General features: G+C 39.2%; 1 protein-coding gene across 3 annotated transcripts in view; it reads left to right on the top strand.

The window, feature by feature from the left end:
• The window catches only part of Tbl1xr1 (TBL1X/Y related 1), a 136234-nt gene that overhangs the window by 93840 nt on the left and 20182 nt on the right, over positions 1-22212 (top strand). For all 3 annotated transcript variants that reach the window (XM_057756910.1, XM_057756908.1, XM_057756909.1), the window contains 8 exons: positions 11458-11560; positions 16302-16447; positions 17799-18021; positions 18569-18701; positions 19100-19241; positions 19677-19740; positions 19830-19927; positions 20915-20975. In XM_057756910.1, coding sequence (XP_057612893.1) covers positions 11503-11560; positions 16302-16447; positions 17799-18021; positions 18569-18701; positions 19100-19241; positions 19677-19740; positions 19830-19927; positions 20915-20975 — 925 coding nt within the window. In that variant the 5' untranslated portion in view covers positions 11458-11502. The remainder of the gene's footprint in view (positions 1-11457; positions 11561-16301; positions 16448-17798; positions 18022-18568; positions 18702-19099; positions 19242-19676; positions 19741-19829; positions 19928-20914; positions 20976-22212) is intronic.

Genomic DNA, 22212 nt, shown 5'->3' with positions numbered 1-22212 from the left:
ACTTAAATATAGGCTACATTTTAGAGAGCCAGCAGAGAGTCAGTAGATAAAGTGTTTGCTGTACCAGTGTGAGGGCATGGGTTTGAATTCCAGAAGGCTCATAAAGCTGATCACAGGTACACATCTGTAACTCAGTATGAGGTGAGACTAGCGAGATCCTGAGTCTCACTGGCCAAGCATTCCAGCTAAATTGAGAAACCATACCTTAAAAAGCTGGAAAACAATTAAAGAAGACTCCAGCCTTTAACCTTTGACTGCTGCTTGCATGCCCACATACATGTGTACACATACATGAACATATCCATGTCCATGTGTTACATAGTCTGCATTTTAGATAGAAGTTCAAGTGCATTAATGCAAATAACTAGTTTGGATTTGTGTGGTTCCTTTATAGAGCTGTGACTGATAGGCACAGTGCTACAAGAATCACATATTGCTGTGATGTCCACTCTTAGTCTCACTCTTAGGAAAGCTACCTAAGCATGCACACACATACATATTTGTGTGAGACTGAGGATGAAAGAGCAAATATTACTATTTTCTATAAAGATGAAAAAAATGGCCAAGTTCAAAAACTACCATTATTATCAAATATTGCTATTAAAATACAGTTTTCAATTAATGAGATTTGTTCCCCGTTAATTCCATCACCTCTGTTTCTATTAACTTTTTACTTTCCTAGTTCTGAGACATGTTTCCAGTGAAATAGAGACTGAGCAATTTTTAAGGTGAATAATGTTAGAGGATGTTTAATCACACTGTGTGAAGATATGTCAGTCCTTTACCTCACACAATTAAGGCTCCTTCTGATTTGCTTAATAAAGAGCAGAGTGGCCAGTAATTAAGCAGAATAGGATAGACAGGACTTCTGGGCAGACATAGGAACTCAGGGAGTAATCTGAGGCATGGGGAATTTGCCAGCCAGAGTTGAAGAAAGTTGTATATATTGTACGGAAGAGAGGTAACAAGCCATGTGGCAGAAATTAGATTAATATAAATGGGTTGACTTAAGTTTTAAGAGCTACTCTCTGTTTTAGACCTTGTTAGACACCTATGCCTCTGTTATTTTGACCTCTGTTGATGTTTTTTTAATAGTATATAATGATACATATAGAGGTTGTATCACCAGTAATTTGTTATACTGGCTGAAAAGAATTTAAAAATTGTTGCTCAGCTAGTACCTTTCCGTCTATTTCTGTGCCACTGTCAGGTGTGTGTGAATCTGCAGTGCCCAGGTCTTGTTCTGCTTCCCTCCTTCCACCTGCATGTGTATGGGTAAAATGTGTATGTATGTGTGCAAGGCTACAGTACTTTAGCCTTGACCATCATCTCTTTGGGAAGAAAAGCATATGAGAGAGAGCTCAACTTTAAGTTGAGAAAGAGGTTGCTAATGGGTCTGGGTAACTGAACCCCTGCAGCAGAGAAGCTGTGCTTCCCCACCCAGCCCCCAGTCCACCGAGTAGGAGCTGTCACGGAATGGGCAATGCAGTCTAGAATGTGGTTCCAAGGTCTATCTCTTTAGTGACTGCTGCTGCTTCTGTTTTCTAATGTATGCCCTTCCTTTGACTGATTCTTTTTAGATAGCACATAGGATAATAGTGACATTATCATGAACATGTCATTGTGATTTGTTCATATTTTCTTAGTTGTTTTCTCTGTTACTAATGTTTTTTTTTTAATTGTCTGTCTTTCTGTCAGTGTACCTAATCTTTTTATTTGGCGACAGGGTCTCTTCATAGCCCTGGCTGTCCTGGAACTCACTATGTAGACCAAGCTGCTCTTGAACCCATAAAGTTGGCCTCTCTCTGCCAGCTGATTGCTGGGGATTCAAGGCGTGTGCCAGCACAACTGACCTCAGATTTATTTATTTTTATTTTACATGTATGAGTGTTTTGCATGAGTGCTTGTAGTGCACCATGTGCTTGTCTGGTCCCTGAGGAGGTTGCCAGATCCCCTGGGACCGCCATTACGGATGTTTGTAAGTTGCCAAGTGGTTGCTTGAAATTAAATCCTGATTCACTATAAGAGTAAAAAGTACTTTTGATTGCTGAGCTGTCTCTCTCACATCCTGATGTATTTTTAATGGTAATGAGTCTCTGTATTCGTATTGGACAATGACAAGTATATAATGTGGAACTCATTAAAATTTGTGGAATGCATAATGACTTTAAACACTCATTTTCAGTATTTTCAATATAACAATTGTTATATCTGTAGGGGGCTCCATATACAGAGAGAGGTGTGGCCTCAGAAAAAAATTATTTTTACTTCTGATAGTTCAGAGTTAAATGCCATATATTTAATTCAAACAAGATCTTTTGCATACTGATTTATGGTTTTTAAGTTAGTATCTGTTTTATTAAATACATTTGGAGGGGATAGCTAATGCGTATTCTCACATGAGCATAAATGAAAGATTTAGGTCAGGTTAAAATCTGAATAATTATTGTGACTTAATAGTGAGGTAGTTTCCCTTCTCCCCAGAAAACTGACTTTGACAAAGAGATGATAACTGCTATTGCTAGGAAGGAGTGGAGTTTTATACCAGCAGTTCTCAGGTGTCCACAGTCCTGTTATAGCCTTAATTTAGTAACCTCAGAGGACTCCTGATTTTTACTTTTTATTTGATGTGGGTTATATGTTATATTGGTATTTACTATATCAGATGCTAAAAGTGTAAAAATATAATTCTCGTTTTAACAAAACTCCATGCATAGCATAGTAACACAAATCATGTGTTTTATGAAATAAAAGTGTTTTCCAAGAAAAGTATTTAGATCGGCAATTGTTTTATGTTTTTGCAAATCCTTTAATCTCTGGCTTGATGCACAGCTGCACATTCACATCTGCTCTGAATTTGGGTGTGAAGAATTACTGCTGCAGTTGAAACATGGGGAGCCCTGGCTGTGCAGAGAGCTGGAAAGTTTCCAAATTGAAACCAGAATTTATTTTTAGAATCAATTTGATAGTCTTCTCTATTACTAGATTCAGTCTCAGCAGACGAACAGTTCTTTGTCAGGGTTCACTGTGACACTGGCTCTGAAATTATATCAGGGAAATGTATATGTCTTGATTTTCTTTGTTATTTTTAATTATTCGTGTATGTTGAGGGGGAGTAGTTCCTGAAGAGGCCAGCGTATCTGATCCTCTGGAGCTCCTCCCCTGTCTAAGGCTGGGTTCTCTGGAAGAGTACTCTGAATGGCTGTGTTCTGTCCCCTTTCATGTTAAAATATACCAGCGTTTCTCAAGCCTCCACACTCCCCACCCCAAGACAGGGTCTCATTATGCAGCCTTGACCTGCCTAGAGCTTCTGGTCTAGACCAGGATAGCCTCACATTCACAGATCCACTGCCTCTGCTTTTCAGTGCTGGATTGATCATGTATACCACCACACCTGGCTCTTTCTCAAACTTTTTAACATACCTCTATTTCTCATAATTTTGTAAATTTTGTACTGGTCGTTTGAAAAAGATTAAGTTGGGAAAACCTTTCACAAGCCTGTGATATGGTATCAAAATATCGGAGCCATTAATTCACTACGTTCTTTCTTCACTAAGATTAGGCATTGGGGTATTAGCGAACTTAGGACAGTGTTAACAAAATTTCAAAACTTAATTTTAAGCTTAAGTTTAATCTTTGCCAACATGTAGTATGGAGGAGCTTATACCCCCATATAACAACACACAAATTGTATTTGTTTAAACACTGCCTGGCCCATTATGTCTAGCCTCTCATTTGCTAACTCTCACATCTTGATTCAACCCATTTCTAATAATCTGTATGTCACCACGAGGCCATGACTTACCAGGAAAGATTCAGCATGTCTGACCTGGCGGCTGGCTCCATGGTGGCTATCTCTGCCTGCCTTCTTTCTTCCTAACATTCTGTTCTGTCTACTCCACCCACCTAAGGCCTGCCCTATCAAAAAGGCCAAGGCAGTTTTCTTTATTCAACCAATGAAAGCAACACATAGAAAGAAGAACCTCCTACTCCATTTCCCCCTTTTCTGTTTAAACAAAAAAGAAAGGCTTTCACTTTAACATAGTAAAATTAGATATAGCAAAACAGTTATCAAGCAAGAATTACAGTTACAATATTTAGATCTATTTAATGTTTTATAACAATAGCTATCTATTCTTTAACTCCATCAAAGACTCTAGAAGCATATAATATTACCTAAGTAAATAAGAAGTAAGCAACTTCCAAAACTCTAGAAATGACAGAGACATCTCGCTGCCTGGACAGTCACCCAAAGTTTTTCTGTACCTTTGGGGCATCCATCTTCGGCCTACAGGCCCATAGTATCCAGCAGACTTTTCCATGAAGCAGGAAATTTCAAAGATAGTTCAGTCACTTTCTTCTGTATCCTGCAGAATGTCTCGCAGACTCCTGGTCAGGAACCCCGAAAGACCATCTCACCTTTAGTCAAGTTCAGCAGTCCTTTTTCTGCGCATTCTTTGTGTCCAGTTAATGCAACAGTCCAGGCAAGAGCAGTTTCTTGCCCAAATGGCTAACCAACTCCATAAGTAGCTTCTTCGATGCCTATCTTCCTCTTGAAGTAGATTGGTGCTGCCAGGAACAGATGTGTCTCATTGTCATGAAAAGCTCTAAGTTATTAAAACATTTTAAAGGCCATATTCTGTAGTCTTTGAAAGATATGAAGAATGCCTGTCTAACTGATATATATCTCTACATATCTAGAAATTATAACTAACATGATGACTATAAGCTTGACTATTATTGATGATATCCATTAACAACCTATATTTCCTAATTATACATTACATTTTTAAAATGAACTACACAATCACAATACCTTAATCAAGAACAGAAATATATATGTAACAATATTGACCTTAAATTTATATCACTAAAGCAAAATCCATATCAATGCAGATTATTCATATCTATATCATATCCCCCTTTAAATGTAAAAGAACATTTATAAACACTATATGGAAATATGGGCACAGTTATTTCTCTCCAAACTGTTTCATGCTGAATGGGGGTCCTGTTAATCAGGTCTTTCATGGTGCATCCTGTTTGCTAGGTTTCTCTGAGTCAACAGTTGAGCAAAGTAATTTTTAAAGGGTGTTTATGGCAACCTTTCACGAGGGCGTGGTCTATCATACCATATTAGGATAGAAGCAATCCATAGGGTCTCATCTTCTGTGAAAAGAACCTCTTTTCCAAAGCATCATATCCTTAGACCCAAATTCTGAAGTCAAGATAGCTTTATAATATACATGTTGGATTAGCTTAGCAGAGCACACAATGAAATGTCTCTCTGTATTTAGCTCCTTCGCAGTCAAAAAATTCAAAGAAAATACAATAATGCACAGAATCCATGCTCTCTGTGAATTTTCCATTTTTACGTGACTTATTTTCCTTTATTTTAACCTATTAGTTATCTGTATTCTCTCTCTCTCTTTAAAGACTTTACCCTTTTTTTAAGCATTAACTTTATTCTCTATATTCTTTTTCTTCTCTCTCCCAAGCCTATGTGTGTCTATCTAACACTATGACCCATTTAGAGGTCTTTTATGTCTGAATCTGTCCTATTGCATTGTCTTCAATTCTCTACTGTCTTGAAGAGCTTTTAAAATGCTAAGCAGCTAGTTTGCGGCTGCTCTGGATGTTGGCTCAACCTCTCTCCAATTTCAAAATGGTGGACGTACCATTTCTGCTAGCTCTGGGGCCACCAGGTAGGAGCTGCACTCAGCACTTTTCCTGTGAGAATGAGCATGCAGCACATAAACTCTTTTTATCTGAGTTATAGCCAAATGTGCCATGCAGAACACTGTGCAGCCTGGCCTATTGTGAATCTGTAATTTACTATCCAGGAGCACTTCTTAAAATGCTAATAAGCACTTCTTAAAAACTTAAGTTGCTTCATGTAGAGATAATACGCTACTGCCTGTTTACTACCCAGTCTAAACCTTAATGCGCTGTTATTATGATAATTACGATAGTTCCTGCCTGAGATCAGCACCGTTAAACATGATGGAGCCGCTCCTGCCTCAGAGCCATTTGGTGCCCCTGAGCTGTGCACAGTTCCAGGCACACAGCAGTCCACATTGCCATCAAGCAAGCCATATCACTTTAATCACAAACCCCATTCAAAAGCTCTGTCTGCCGCAGGAGCCAGAGGTCACAATGGTGGCACAGCCCAGAAACTGGTATTTCAAAACTGCCACTTTCTAGTAGACCTGATACCACTGCCTACCCAGGCAGGAAGAGCAGAGCCATGGGCATGGTCTCAGCTACTTTGTTCCCGACCCCAAGTGGGCCCAGAAATGCTCCATAGCCGGAGTTTGCACCGGCGCCAGGGCCCAGGAATCCTCGCTTTAAAATGGCGTGGCTTTTTTTTTTTTTTTTTTTTTTTTTTGGTACGGCTGCTGAGTCAGGAAAAAACGCTAACAGCAAAAAGCTGTGTAAAACTATATTTTTTCTGTGTGTCTAGAATTCCTTTGTAAGCCCTCTCAGGTTTACATGGAGTTAGTTTCCACGTTGGAGTGCCACTCTGTACTAATGAGTGGCTGCGTCCCGCTGCCCAGCTAGCTTTACCCCGAAATAACCACACGGAAAATGTATGTATTAGATCACTGCCTGGCCCATTATATTTAGCCTCTTCTTGGCTAACTCTCACATCTTGGTTAACCCATTTCTATTACATCTGTGTATCACCACACGATTGTGACCTACCGGCAAGAGTCTCTGGCAGGAGAATCATGGTGTCTGCCACACTTCCCTTCTCCCAGAATTCTGTTCTGTTTACCCCACCCATCTGAGGCTGCCCTATCAAAAGGCCAAGGCAGTTTTCTTTAGTCAACCAATGAAAGCAACACATAGAAAGAAGACCCTCCTACACCATTTCCTTTTTTTCTGTTTAAACAAAAAATAAATTTAGTATTTTCTTGAAAGTATGAGTTTACCTTATTCATCTGTAAAGATACCTGTGAGATGCCAATTGTAAGGCCATTCTTCTGTTTTTTGAAGTGTGAACTAACTAATAAGGGTGCAGCCAGGTCAACCCCAGAAGCAGAGGCTTACATGAACTTGGTATAGATCACACTAGTGGTAAAATATTAATGTAATTAATTCTCCAGGGAGATCTTTTTGTTTGGTTTTGTTGTCGTGCATAATGATAGAAAATTCATAACGTGTGTTTCTACCTGTGAGATGGGAAGCTCTTCATTGCGAGGGAATGTCTGTGCAGATGTCAACTCCGAGAAAAGGTAGCATTGTCTGAAAGGAAGTTTGCCCCCAAGATGCTGTAAAATTCTGTAGACCTCATCCTAAGATCCAGTACTGCACTGAATTTTAGAAGTTGATCCCATTTTGCCATGCATACTCTGTGTATTTATTATGCTTTGCTTGAAGCTGTGAGTACCTCGAACAGCTGTAACAGTGAAACATTTGCTGTGAAGTGGGGAGGACGCATCTTCCAACAGGATACTTGCCTCTCGTTGCAGGTAGAGATTGTATAATGTCTGGCAGGATTCTACAGTAAATGACTTCTGGGGATTATGGAGTAGATTTTTGCTTTGTGTGTTTGCCTGCTTGTTTTCAGAGCAGAAAACCTTGGAGGAAGTGCAGTCACCTTTATTGCTTTTCCCCACTTTCCAAGATCTGTATTATCTCTTACTAAACACCAAATGTAGCTGAAGCACTCTTCATTTGACTTGAACAGGCTCCCATTGTCTGTTAGGGTCGATGCTGGTTCCTTCTTTATACTAGTCTTCTCTTTGCACTTCACTGGACACTTAGTCCCCATCTACCACTGTTTGCTAACCAGGACCGTTAGGCACAGATCTTCACTCTTTCTCTTCCACAGATTCTAAGGACAACAGTGTGTGAACACTGTTCTCGACTTACTGAAGGTTCATTAGTCTTAGTTTTGCTTGCTAACCTCCTTATTCTGGAAATGGTTTCAAAAACATCATTATAATCTCGGTTTGGCCAAGCATGGTTTTCTCTACTCTTCCTGAAGTTTGTGAGTTAAGAACACAGTGCTCAGCTCTTCTGCTGATTGATCAGTCTTTTGAGAGTGTGGCCTGTGTTCAGTCTTTCTTATAAGACTGAAGCTGCAGCAATGTATTGGATTGGTTTCATTTGAGGTGGTTGTACTATTTTTCTATGCCCATGAGCTTTCTATACTAATCCTAGTTTGCTTCCCCTACTGGACTTTCTCGCATTCTTTCTCAGCAAAAAAAGTGGTTTGTTTTCTTTGAATCCTGTAGTTGTATTTTGTGACCTGTTCTCTGTCTATTGGATCTCACCCTTCAGTGCTCCCCATGTATGTGTTCGAACTAGAGTTTACTCGGCTATTCAGCACCTAGTTAATGTGCTCCTGTATACTCTTTGTTACAAAGAGATTTTAGATACTTCTGTAAAGAGTCTTTCTTTATGTTTTGGAAGTTACAGACGACATCTGAACTTTGAAGTAGTTCACCACAGGCCTTCTCAATAGGAGAATAGTTATTGTTAATTGATGCAGTTGGCTTGTAAATTCTGGTTGTAAATTTTTCTAGATACATTGCTAAGACCCTTTGAAATGGCTAATTTGGGATTTCAGTATAGTGTTCTAGTATCAAACAGTGGTGACTATCTTGTGTAACAAAAAAAAAAAACCCACAAGATTAAGTATAAATACAAAAAGAAAGTACCCTTCTGTTTAAGTGAACATCTTGCCAAGTGTACTTTATCTGTGCTGGGGCATTATATTTAAAGTATTAAATATGCCTTGTGAAAAATACGAGATGTAGATCCAGTGACTTTTCTTTTAATGATTTTTTTTTCATTTTACTGTGTATTTCATAGAAGGAGTTTTACAATTGAAAATACAGTTTAAATAACATCCTTAATTTAGGGGTCAGGTTTCTTCTTTTTTTAAAAAAATAGCCCAGATGGCTCTTACATGCTCTTGTGTGTATTAGGCACAGTGTGCCATAGTGTTCATGTGGAAGATGAATCTTCCCCTCCGATGTTGCTGTTTGCTGCCAGCGCCTGAGATGCTCCTGCCTCTGCTTTACATCTCACACTGTGAATGCTGGCTTAGGAACTCACGCTACAGTATCCAGCTTTTCACATGGGCTCTGGGGATCTGGGCTGTGCTCCTCCTGCTTCTGTGGCAAGTACTTTTGACTACTGAGCTGTCTTCCCAACTTGGGGAGTTGTTGTTTTGATTAGATAGACTGCCGGCACAAGTCAGTGTTGATACACATGAAAAGGGAAATGTACTATTAGCTAGTGATGCTTTAAGAAGTTAACTGATTTGGCCAAGCATGATGGGTCACACCTTTAATCCCAGGGTTTGGGAGGCAGAGGCAGAAGGATCTCTGAGTGAGTTTCAGGCCATCCAGGGCCACATAGACTCTGTGTCAAAAAAAAAAAACAAAACAAAAAACGGAAAAAGAATTGATTTGATTTGTTAGACTGGGGTTTAAATTTATTTTTGATTAGTTATCAAACAACCAAAGCATACATTTCATGCAGGGCTTTTTTTTTTCCTGAGATTGTCTAATCCCATTAAGATCTTCATGTTTTATTTGATTTACAGTTTACAAATGGGCTTTCATAAGCAGGATATTATTTAGTCTTAAAACACTAGAAATTACTTGTCTTTTATAGTATGTTTTAGAATATGTAAAAATTGTCTTAAAGCTTTCCTTCCTTCCAAGTACTTTATGTCCACAAATTGACATTACTTTAACTATTGTTGAGGTTTTCATTATTTTTAATGAAGTGGGAAATTGAGAGTAGAGGGCTTTCAGTGCTGTTCCAGTGTTCATTGTTGTTTTATTGGGGGAGTTGGGTATTGGTTGGCTTGAGATACTAGGTGCTAATGTACTAAGTTCATCTGTTCCTCTTGAGTGATCCTAAAGGACATGGTATGTTCAAAGATGGAGTCTCTTTCTGAAGGGCAGATGTAAGCTCTGTTTATTCCTATATTAAATCTATAGGTATCAAAGAATGATTGCGTAAAGTTTCAGACTTTGCAGTGTGAAGCCACATGTGGTGGCGCATCCCTGTAGTGCCAATGACTTGACATATAGAAACAGGTTCACTTGAGCTCATGAGATGGTTACCAGTGAGGGTACCAGAGCTAAGCCTTCCCCCTAGACAACAAAACCAAACAATAGTAATTTTACATTAGCTGGAGCTAATACCACTGACTGAATTGCCAAAAGAAACCTTTTCTCAGGATCCTGGGTAATGTAAGGCCAAGGCACCATTATAGTCAGTATCTTCTGAGGCTCTTCTTTGCCCATGTATCCCTAGTGTGTCTCTTAGAAGGAAGCCAGCCAAGTAAGACCCACATATCTTTATGTGAACTTAGAGACCTTGAAAGACCATGTCTCCATTAGAGTTACATCCAAGGTGGGTCACTTCCTGTTTGCTTGTACACAGACTGTTGTTCCTAGTTACACTGTTTGGTGTTTGGAGTTGAAGGGTATAATGACTCCACCATGTTAAAGAGGTGCTGTTATCACAGTATGTCTTGGTTTCACAAAGTCAGCTTGACAGAGCACTTCATGTGGCCCTAGTGAGCAACATGGCCACAGATGAATGATGCGTTTGAGAGTTCACTCCCCAGTCAGGATTGTGCTAGTAGAAGATGCTGTTGTGTATTTCTGAGGTCTTGTTCAGGAGGGATTTTATTGCCTGTGTATGACATGTTCTGGATGTAATGCCATTTGTTAAGATAGTGTTGTGTGTAAACTGACAGCTTCCACTGTTCGTATAGGTTGGTGACATGGGTAAAGACTTGGATTTAGCAGAGAGACCTAGTGCTGAGCTTTTCCCACTGGTCTCACTGTGTCTTGCACTTCTAGTAGTCATCAGAAATTAGTATTTAAGTGACAGAACTTCAACTACTTATTGATTGGCTCTTATGAGAAGTTTTCTGACCACTTCTTAAATTGTGAGAATAGATTTATGATTATATATACTTAAGTCATGTCATAGTGTCTTTCTTGCTTTTACACATACCCAGATCTTAAGACTCGAGTACCATGTTAAGAGATTCTGGGGTGTAGAGAGCAAGTCTGCTAGGTATGTAGACATGACAGAGTCAGAAGAAACAGCCGAGCGCCTCCTTGCTGACTACTGTGAAACTGTGCCTGTGTACAGTGGCTGATTATCTTGAATCTTAAATCTTTCTTTCTTTCTTTTTTTCTAGTTAAGGAGACTTAAAAAGAGTAAATTTTATATTACATGTAATGTTGAAGGCTTTTGTGAATCCTTTTTTTCTTGACAGGATGTTATCTTATAGAAAAATAGCACTAGTTACGCTTTGATTGTGTAAATCCTTTTAGTGTCAGTGGAAATAACTATGTTAATATTGCAAGGCAATGAAGAACCTTGTTTAACATCATTTAATAAAATTAAGTGTTTACATTTTGTTTTAATAAAACTTTACTGAGAAAATAATTAACTTTGTTTTATTTTTAGGGTTATATCCTGTGTTGTGACCTCATGGTTTAAGTGGGAATAAAGATGAGTATAAGCAGTGATGAGGTCAACTTCCTGGTATATAGGTACTTGCAAGAGTCAGGTGAGTACTTCTGTAAAGTAATAGGCTTCAAATTCTTTTACTATTCTCAAAATAATTTTTTTATGCATTTGAAATTTGTACCAGTCCAAAATCGTTGAGCTTTGTTTGTTTCTTGATGTCTGGACTGCCCGTTTAAAGCTGTGTTTGCTGCGTGGTTTAACTCTCTGACTCTTTCAAATATGTTGGGATCATCTCAGGCAAATATAACTAGCAGTTTTCTTTTGATGTTCAGAGATCATTTTTAATAACTAAGGTGTTATGAAGTGGCATGGCATATGTTTAGAAAAACTCAGATACCATCAGCTTGGTAATATATATTGCATATGCACAGTTAATTTTCCTACTTATTGTTAGAATCTTAAAAGCTAAATTAATATTTTTAGAATATTTTCTTAAGTATTAATCTCAATTTATTAAATATATTTTGACCTGAATTCTGATTGATGTATTGGTATAGTTATTAATATAGATCATTGAATGTGGTTTATAATTGATGTTGAAATGATCCAAGTTCTCTACATAAAGATATCTAATCATAAGGTAGAAGCAAAACTATGAGTGAAAATGTTGTTGGAGTAGGTAAAGAAATTACCACTCTTCCTTTCTGAGTAGCTGAGAATATGATGTCTGATGAGAAAGAGCAGGGAGGGAAAGAGCTCAGAGACCAGAGTAACCACCCCACAGAGAATAACCTATTGGGAAGCTTGGGATTTGTTTAAGCTGAGAAGGAGATTTCCAGAGACCGTTTAAGATGACTAATCAAGTGACAAAATAGTGGCCCTCATGACTGTTTGAAGCGAAGGCTGTGAAAGTGTTTGTTAGTTATATAACACTATGCCATGGGAAGGGTTTCTACTCTTGAATATGACTTTCTGTCAAGCCAAAGTTTTGAAACCTTTGGATAAGCAGACAGAAAACAGTATGAGGGACTGAAGAATGGGGATTTGTTATGAAAGTCTCATTTGGTGTATTGGAAAGGCAACTGTTTAGGTCAAACCATTGGAACCTAGAATTCCAGCCACAACAAACTTCATTGACTGTAGAACTGGGCACTTTTGTCTAGAGAGTTCAACCTTGGTTCTGCCATCTAGCGTTATATGATTGTGGTCATCTCTGGAACTGTAGGATTCAGTTGTATTTGCACCGTTGACTTTAGGGGTGCTCATAGCAGTCAGTCAAATATTTAAACAATATGATATGTTGTTTGAGTCATAACTTTTTCTCTAGAAATATCTAATAATACATACAACAAAAAGCCTTCTTATTCCTTATTGTGTCCCCTATGAAGTAAGTAAGCCCAGGAGATGGAGAGAAAGGAGACCATGACAGATAATCTTAGAGAACTCATGTGTGCAATGACTGGACTAAAGTGTCTCGTTCTGGCTCTCAGACAAGCCTTAGGAAGCTCTGGTTCTGTTTTGATAAATAATTGGCTTAGAAGTTATTGACAGGTTTCTGTCCCACCCGGTCCCACAGCCGTTCAGTCCCAAAGAAATACCCAGAGGTCTACATTAATTATACACTGGTTGGCTTAGTAGCTCAGGCTTCTTATTAATTAATTCTTACATCTTAAATTACCTCATTATTCTTGTCTGCATTAGCCCCATGGCTTGGTACCTTCATCAGCGAGGCATCTGCGACCCTGCATCTAGGTGACGACTGCAGACTCTTTCCTCTTTCCAGAATTCTCCTGTTCTTGTTGCCCCACCTATACTTCCTGCCTGGCTACAGGCCAGTTAGCGTTTTATTAAAATACAAGTGATGGTACAGACCATTGTCCCACAGCAAGAAGTGACATTTTTCAGTAAGAACTTGTAAAATCTGTTCCCCCTAATACTGTTTTTAATGTTAACTATACTGTGACATTCATATCTAGAAGAAATGAAGCTATTTTTAGTCTTAAAATGTTTTATACTATTAACACTAGAAAACATGATTTGCTTCCAGATGACTAAATTCAGAGATGGGTTGCTTGTTGAAAGGAATGGCATCGTGATAGCTTTAAATATTCAGTTGGGCCTGCCTTTTCAAGTTGGCTGTCCCTGACTTGTCAAGATGAAGGACAAAAGTGTTTTTTATCATTGGACTTTCATTAAATATTTTTACTTCCATACTTCTCAATTTTGTCTCAGTTAAGTTTGTGATAAGAAAGTTGCTGGGGTCCCCACCATTCAGCGTTTTTAGGATGCCAAACCAGTACAGCATATACCTATTAGGAAGTAATTTCTTCTTCCTTTTGAGATACCTTTAAAAATGTGAAGTATTTGTTACATGTAAGTAAGGGTTGACTTGAATCAGTGTTCCTCCTCTAGTTAGTGTTTGCCTCAGGTGTGGATTTGCTTACCCTATTGACTTACCTGACCACCCTGTGCATTAGCTACCCAGTGGTCCATGATGAGTCATGGCGTTTAAGCCAGGCACAATGTTGACTAAAGCTAATCTGGTTTGGATATTTCCTACCACTCCACCTACATTCAATTTTATTTGTTGGGTAGGAATGTTAAATATTTTCCTTGGTAATTCCTTGTGACCTTTCTGGTATTTGTTTTTCTATCTACTTTGTCTAAGAAGATAAAATTTCAGCTGGGTAATGATAGCACACACCTTTAAACCCAGCACTCAGGAGTTTGAAGCCAACCTGGTCTTCAGAGTGAGTTCTACGACAGCCAGGGCTACGCAGAAAAATGCTGTCTTGGACTTGGGGGAGGGACAAGATAAAATTTTATTTTGTCCTCTTTGCATGTCTGATTGGAGAACTCCACAGATTTGACATATTCAGGAGCTCTGCAACATAATGAACTTAGCTCTTAAAAGAGTGAAACAGATGAATCTTAGGATTGACTAAGTAGAAATTGCAAAAATCAAAATGCACTTACTACTACTAAAGCTATTAAACTAGGTTATGATGTTGGAAAGTCATAGGGAAAAAAAACCTTACGGTTTTAGAACTGAGAGTCTCTATGCCACCACTCTTGTACTTCACTTCTCACTTTTGTAACCTCCTAGGTATGTTCCCCTGAGGAACAACTGAGCAGTGATGATGACTATCTCAAGTGTAATCTTGATGACATATTTTGACTTTTCAAAAGAATCAAGATGCAGAATGGATTTGAGTCTTTACTGTGTCCTGTGACTGTTTCCCAGCCTGAGTTCATAATATAATGTAATAAAGATCTAATGTACTTTCCATAATGGCATCTTCTATTTCAAAGTCTTCCCAGGTGGCTGTCCCCACCCCATTTTTGGTTTGTTGAAGAACTTATTTGGGGACTGCCGTGTTATATACACAGAAATCTCCAGTCTCCAACTTCATTGCCTCATTTCCAGGCATCTCACCTAATGCCTCCTGGACTTAGTCTTGCCCTTTTCTGCTAGTGATCTGGAACCTACTTACCTGATTTAGGAACTTGGGATTCTTGAAGCACACTTCAAAACAGTGTCTTTCTCCCTTATCTCACAGCCACATTTGCCTCAGCCATCTTCATGACCTCAGATGAGGTTAAAACCAGGGTCTTAGAGAAATGCCCATGTCCCCTCCCCCAGTGTGGACCATAGGATAGGAATGCCTGGCAGGAGTGAGAGTTTTGAGGTGTACCTTGGCCTTTCCCAGACTCATGCTGTTAGGAAGTTCACAGCATTTAAGACTTCGTAAGCTGCGATGGGATTTCACAGAGAGCAACCACTCTGTGCATTACTGGAACTTCACTTTGCTCACTGTACTAGATTTTCATCAAAATATGAGACTAATGTAAAGATATTGCTATATGAGTTTCATGTTTTTAAGTATTTTTTTTAAGTTATTTAATGTTTTGAATGGCCTTTCAGTGCAACGAGCCCCTGGGTGTCCTGGAATATGTTCTGTAATGTACCTCTGTCTATGTTTCCTGGGTGCTGGAACTAATTGTTAAAGGAGGCTTAGACTGAATTTTCATTTCGTAGCTCTTTTCTTAAAAGCACTGGTTTAGATGAGTTGTTACTAAATGGTAAATTCGTATTTTTTAAGTTAGTAGATATATAAAAAATAATGATGTTTTAAAATAAAATAAAAATTTAAGTGTTTGACTTTTTATTTCTTTTGGAAACTGTCTCATATAGCCCAGGTTTGTCTCTAGCTCATTGCGTAGCCAAAGATGACCTTGAACTCTGATCTCTCCCTGCCTCTGCCTTGTGCCTGCTGGCAGTTCAAGTGTGCACGGCTACACAGTTGGCTGGAGCCCAGGACTTGTAGCGAAGCATGCTGTGCGAGCATTGCTAACTGAACCACATCTTCAGCCCAAGTGTCTTATAATTTTGCTTTGTTTTTATTGTTTTATAGCTTGTATTTTTATTAACTAAGTCTTTTTTTAAAGCCACAAAACATTGGTTTTTGACAGTTTGTCTCTAAAATTTCAAATATAACCACAGAAGACCTGCTACATATATCTTGATTTCAGTTTGTCTTATAAAGGCAGTTGAGCTGTGTTGTTTATCAAGGGTTTTCGGTGTTTACATGTGTTGCATTTTCTTGAGGAAAGCTGTATTCCTTTTGTTTAGAAAAACTAGAGCCATGTAAGCCAGTAGATTTCATTAACTTACTAACAGTACATTGAGTTTTGTTTAAAATCATATATTTTACTTTGGCTGTCCATTTAGTTTCAAGTGATGATATGTGATTATGAAAGTTTACAGAGTTTGTTACATTTGTAATTTAATATGAAGTTACTAGAAAAGTAAATTCTCACATCTTCTCTTTTGCTTTTAGGATTTTCTCATTCCGCATTTACCTTTGGTATAGAGAGCCATATAAGTCAGTCCAATATAAATGGTGCCCTTGTCCCACCTGCCGCATTGATCTCTATCATCCAGAAAGGCCTACAGTATGTAGAGGCAGAAGTTAGCATAAACGAGGTAAGACAAATGAGTTTCATTTCATACACTGATTCTGATTCTTAAATGTCTGTTTGTTTATTCAGTATATAACCTTGATGTCACTGGCTTCAGACAGATTAAGGTACTCTTAATGTACCCATTATGCTGCTGCAGCTGTATTTGTGGGCTTCTACCCAGTGGCCAGGGTCTCTAGATTATTCCTTTTGTGAAGGGGGCAGTGGTGGGAGCTGTGGTTGTGTGTGTGCACACACACGAGTGCTTTAAGCACGAAGAAATAATTTTTAACACATAAGAAATTTTACTGTATAGTATTGGGAGCAAATTGGTGACAGCTAGTTGAAAAACCATTTTTAGTTTTATGTACCCTCATGGAAGCCAATTACTTGTAATTGATGCCAACTCGTGATGCTCATAACTGTATGTCTGAGGTCATATGTAAGTAGTGTGTTTATTTCAGCTGTTGGCATGCTACTGGTGCCTGAGATAATCTTATCTGCTTCCTGATTCTGTAAATCAGCTTTGTATGTATGACACAGCCAAACTCATTCACTTTGGACTGTATGTGGATGCGGGGAACATGAGGTTCTGGGACAGGGATCTTACAGTCTTCAAAGGACACACTGCCTGTTCTTCCCTGGAAGTCTACAGAACTTTGCTCTAGCTAGAAAGTTTAATATATTCAGGACTTAGAACATGTTAAAGAATTCCCTTTATTTTTTACTTGAGAGCTGAAAACGTCCTCCCCCCCCCACCCTAAACCCCAAACTCAGTGGAAGGAGTTTAGCTGTTAGCAGCCCCAGTGCCTGTTGGTACCCTCAAGGATAGTACCTCCTACTTTGCCACAGGTAGTACCCTCTGTAGGTGCTCTAGACTTATACCAAATGGCAGGTTTGTATATCACACACATCTAGATCATGTGATGTGATTGTTACCCTGTAATGTTTAAAGAAAACCAGCAAGAAAAAGATCTTTCTCGGTTCAGTATAGGTGCACTTACTTATTCCAAGGCCTGAATTCAGAGTACTGATGGAGATGTTGCTCGGTTGTATGACCTAGTCTTATTGGTTGATGTTTTTTACTAGCAGCCTTCTTTACCTGAATTTTATGTTATTTGCATTTTATCATTTGTTTAAGCTTTTACGAATGGCTTCTTGTATTACAGTTATCTTTGTGTGAAGTTTAGCAGGACCTGAAAGAAGAGTAGATGGCTGTTTGTGTCTGCCTCTTGCAGTATCTATCATTCTTCTTCCTTCCCTTGCTGTTCAAGTTGAGAAAATTACCAGGTTTTCCTCAGAATGAAGCCGTTAGTGGAGTGCATGTCACTCTCAAAGCTACATCTCATTTTTCTTTCTTGGTTTTCCACTCTCAGGATGGCACCTTATTTGATGGTCGACCTATAGAGTCTCTGTCCCTGATCGATGCTGTCATGCCTGATGTTGTCCAAACAAGACAACAAGCCTACAGAGACAAACTTGCACAGCAACATGCAGCCGCTGCTGCAGCTGCTGCCGCAGCCACTAACCAACAAGGATCTGCAAAAAATGGAGAGAATACAGCAAATGGGGAGGAGAATGGAGCACACACCATCACAAGTGAGCTAAAAGAATGCTTAGACACTCTCAGAAAGTACTGTGCCATACAAGAGTGTCCCATCCTTAGAGCTGAAGTGATACCTGGTGTTTACTTCTGTCCCCAACTTACGTCACACAAAACAGCTCAGATTTTATACCTGAGGATTCAAAAAGCTAAATTCAATGTAATTTCCTTTTTAGATGTTTCTGAACCCCTTCTACTCTTAAATGAATTTTGAATCTGCATCTTATTCTAAATAAAGTCTGTAATATTCTCTGTTAAACATACAGTAAGGTTCTGACATTGAGGAGTAAAGATGACTCTCATGTTATATGAACGATATCAGCAACCCCTGCTGGCAGAAACTCAGAATAGTATTGTGATAGACTTTAATTCAGCCACATTATCATTTCAGCCTTGCCAAGGCTCACTCCCCTTTCACTCCTTCACCCTGGCCACTTCCATATCCACTTCTGTGTACATAGACACTGCCTTGGTTAAAACTAGCACACTCATACTTCGCAGAAATGTGATTCCCTCTGACAGACTTTGCTTCTCATGATGCAGATAATCATACTGATATGATGGAGGTAGATGGGGATGTTGAAATCCCTCCCAATAAAGCAGTTGTGCTACGGGGCCATGAATCTGAAGTTTTCATCTGTGCCTGGAACCCTGTTAGTGATCTCCTGGCATCAGGGTAAGTTTTTCAAAAGAGCTTCTAGATGTTGGGTGTTTTGTTTGGTTTTAGATAGGATTTACTGTTTAACTGAGGCTAGCTTTGAACTGTTGACCCTCGAGTCCTGGGATTGATAGGCCTGCTTCACCATACCCAGCTCTACACTACCATTTAAGGCTACGTTACTGAATGGACTGCACTTTCCAGACACTTGTTGCTTGCTTATGGTCATGTTGCCTTAGAAAGTAGTATTTCTTTGTGAAGTAAGCTTGATAGGAGCTCTATAATACAGAATAAGAAAAATATTAGAAATGCTTATGCCTGGTAGTCTGCTTCTTATTCAGATGATAAATGTGTGGCTTGAATTCTGGAATGCATGAGATTATCATGAGAACTTAAACTATTTTTGGACTTTGAAGGTCTGGAGACTCCACAGCAAGAATATGGAATCTTAGTGAGAACAGCACGAGTGGTCCCACACAGCTGGTCCTTCGACATTGCATACGGGAAGGGGGGCAGGATGTTCCCAGCAACAAGGATGTCACTTCTCTAGATTGGAATGTGAGTGCTCTCTTTTTTCCTAAATAGTCTGTGAATGAAGGCATTTGATGATTTGATATTATATGGTCAACTTGTCTCCATGTTCCCAAAGTCCTAATCAGAATTAAAGATATTTTGGAAGATTTTACTTGTTACTTCTTAAAAAAGCATTTTTGCGGTATCATTTTGATGTCCGTCTAGTCTACTACCTGCCACCGTTCTCATTCATGGGCGTCTGTGAAGTGTTCTGTAGAGGGATCTTGTCAGTCCTACTCCATAGCATTTACTACCAGATTTGGGATGGGCCTTTCAAAGAACACTGGCTTCATCAGGGAAGGGTGTTTTGCTGGCCTATGTTGGCACTTACACATAAATAAGGGTCTAGTGTGCCTGGGATATGTTCGTAGTAATTAATTGGCCTTAATTGTGTAATGAACAACATGTATCCTCTGACAGAGTGAAGGTACACTTCTAGCAACTGGGTCATACGATGGATTTGCCAGAATATGGACTAAAGATGGTACGTATTTTTCTAAATGTATTGATGTTCTAAGTTACAAAGTTTGAAGTAATTTTAAAGGTTTCTTTTTTTTTTTTTTTTAACTTTAGGTAATCTTGCCAGCACCTTGGGGCAGCATAAAGGCCCTATATTTGCATTAAAATGGAATAAGAAAGGAAATTTCATCCTAAGTGCTGGCGTAGATAAGGTAAATGAACATTTAGCTAAGCTCTGTAAGGACACTATTTGAAAGTAATTTTTCTTTCTTTCTTGATAATCACTTAAATAAACTTCTGGTTTTTTCCAGTATGATTTTATGGCAGTAATAGAAACAATTTCTCATCTGCTTGTTTTCTTAAATCTATTCATGATATCGTTTGTTGATAATGATCACTCTTCATTTTTGCTGGGATTTGAACCTAATGAAATGTCATCATTAAGCTCTTTGTGCTTTCCCAGTTTATCTCAGTGGTGACCATAGATTTGGGGTAACTCAGTGGACCATCTGTGTCCTCCTGTGCTTATTGAAGCAGTTCCTCCCTAGCTCCAGGAAGTGAACAGAGACTGGTTGGCACTGGCTTCTCTCTTCTTCAGTCCCTCTCGACCACACTTCCCTCAATAAGCAAAGGTTTAAGATTTTTTTCGATTCAGTTATTATCAATTGGATGGTGTTCTGGGTGGGGACATAAACTGCCAGAGACTCAGTTCTAGTGAGTGATTTTAACAAAGGAATTTAGGGAGGGAGAAGAGCCAGTACTTGTCTCTCTCACTGGCAGCTTCAGGACCTACCTTAAGTGGTATCAAAAATGTAAGCAGCCATTTTTTTTTTCTTTTTTGTACATGTGAGCTTTGAAGAAGGAGAAATGTTTGAGTATTTCGAACTAGGTCGTTTCACTGTAACCTAATAAGTTTGTAATAAGTTCAAAGCTGTAAATCTATTAAGCAGCCTAACATAGTGTCAGATACTTGGTTGATAAACAATAATTGTTATTGGCAGTAAGTTGGTGAAAAATAACAGAAAGTTAAACCGCATCATGATCATTTCCCCTGACCTGGGTGCAGATCGCCGTGTGCTGTGAGGAATAAAAATATTGAAGTGAAGTTCACTCTAAAGTTACCTTCTGCTTTATCTGTTCTTGTGTTTGCACTCTTTAACATCAGAGAAACTAAGTTTTTTTTTTCCTTTTATTCTCAGACTACCATTATTTGGGATGCACACACTGGTGAAGCCAAGCAGCAGTTCCCTTTCCATTCAGGTAAATCTTGACAGTACACGGGGAAGGAAGCTGAAGTGTTGGCCTCAATGGAATCCATTCAGGACTGCGTGTCAGCCAGCACTCTTGGTACCAGTCCTCAGGAGTCCTGAGTGCTGTAGAGTTGAGAGTGTACATTCTTCACTTGATCAGCTCTCAATCACTTCGCCTTATGAGCCTCATTTTCACTGTATATAAATGGGGGTTCTTTTTATGTGTATTTACTTATTGATTATTGATTGGTTTTTCGAGGCAGGGTTTCTCTGTAGCTTTGGGGCCTGCCCTCGAACTAGCTCTGTAGACCAGGGTAGCCTCAAGCTCCCAGAGATCCGCCTGCCTCTCTCTGCCTCCCAAGTGCTCAGATTAAAGGCGTGTGCCACCACTACCCATAAATGAGGGTTCTTGATAGTTGTTTATTGTGAGGATAGGAAAAACGACTTATGTGGCGATAAATTCAGCTCTGTCTAGGGCACATGTTCTGTGTTTGTGCACTGAAACATAGGCTTCCTCAGTGACTTTTTCAGGCTTCTTCCTGCGTGGTGCAGTCTGAGCATGCAGCTCACTGCCATCAGTTCCTTCATCTTGGAACCCCTGTGCCTGTTCTCACTGACTGGTTTGTTATTTGAGAAGTGAGGGAGGAACAAAATTTTGCTGTATATTCCAGGCTAGCTTCAAATACTCTTCTTTCTTCGGCCTCCAGAGTTCTGGGTTATAGGTGTGTACCTATTTGTTTCGATTCTTAGTGAATTTCTTGATTTCAGTAGCTGAGTAATGTTGACTTCAGCAAGATTGCATGAGGCCAGTCAGAGCAGGAGTTTACCATTACCTGATAACAGTTACTGCTTGGAGATTTGTGCTCTGAGGTTCTACACTGGAAGCTGAGCAGGTGGCTGATCTTACAAAGAGCTAAAATTGCAGCTGTGACCAAACAAACCAATTGGAAGCAAAATGACTTCAGTATGATCTGAGTAGAGTGGTTTGCAGACATGGTGTTAAGCACCGAACGTTCCATCAGAGCTTACCACACAAATATATGTTTATATAGCACCCCCTGTTTACCTGTTCTGCTTCTGTTTCACCTTGGGTTCTAGTCATTCTGCCTCCAGGAATCTCAGAATGATTATGTGTGAGAGCTGTCTCCTCCCTTCTTATATTCCCCTCTAGTGCTTGGATTAAAGGTGTGCACCACTACTGCCCAGTTTCTATGGCAACTAGAGTGACCACTGGGATTAAAGGTGTG

Source organism: Chionomys nivalis, chromosome 24 (genome assembly GCF_950005125.1).
Source record: "Chionomys nivalis chromosome 24, mChiNiv1.1, whole genome shotgun sequence".
NCBI classification, from domain to species: domain Eukaryota; kingdom Metazoa; phylum Chordata; class Mammalia; order Rodentia; family Cricetidae; genus Chionomys; species Chionomys nivalis.
Note: the sequence above shows the minus strand (reverse complement) of the source record. Positions and strands in the feature narration are given on the sequence as shown.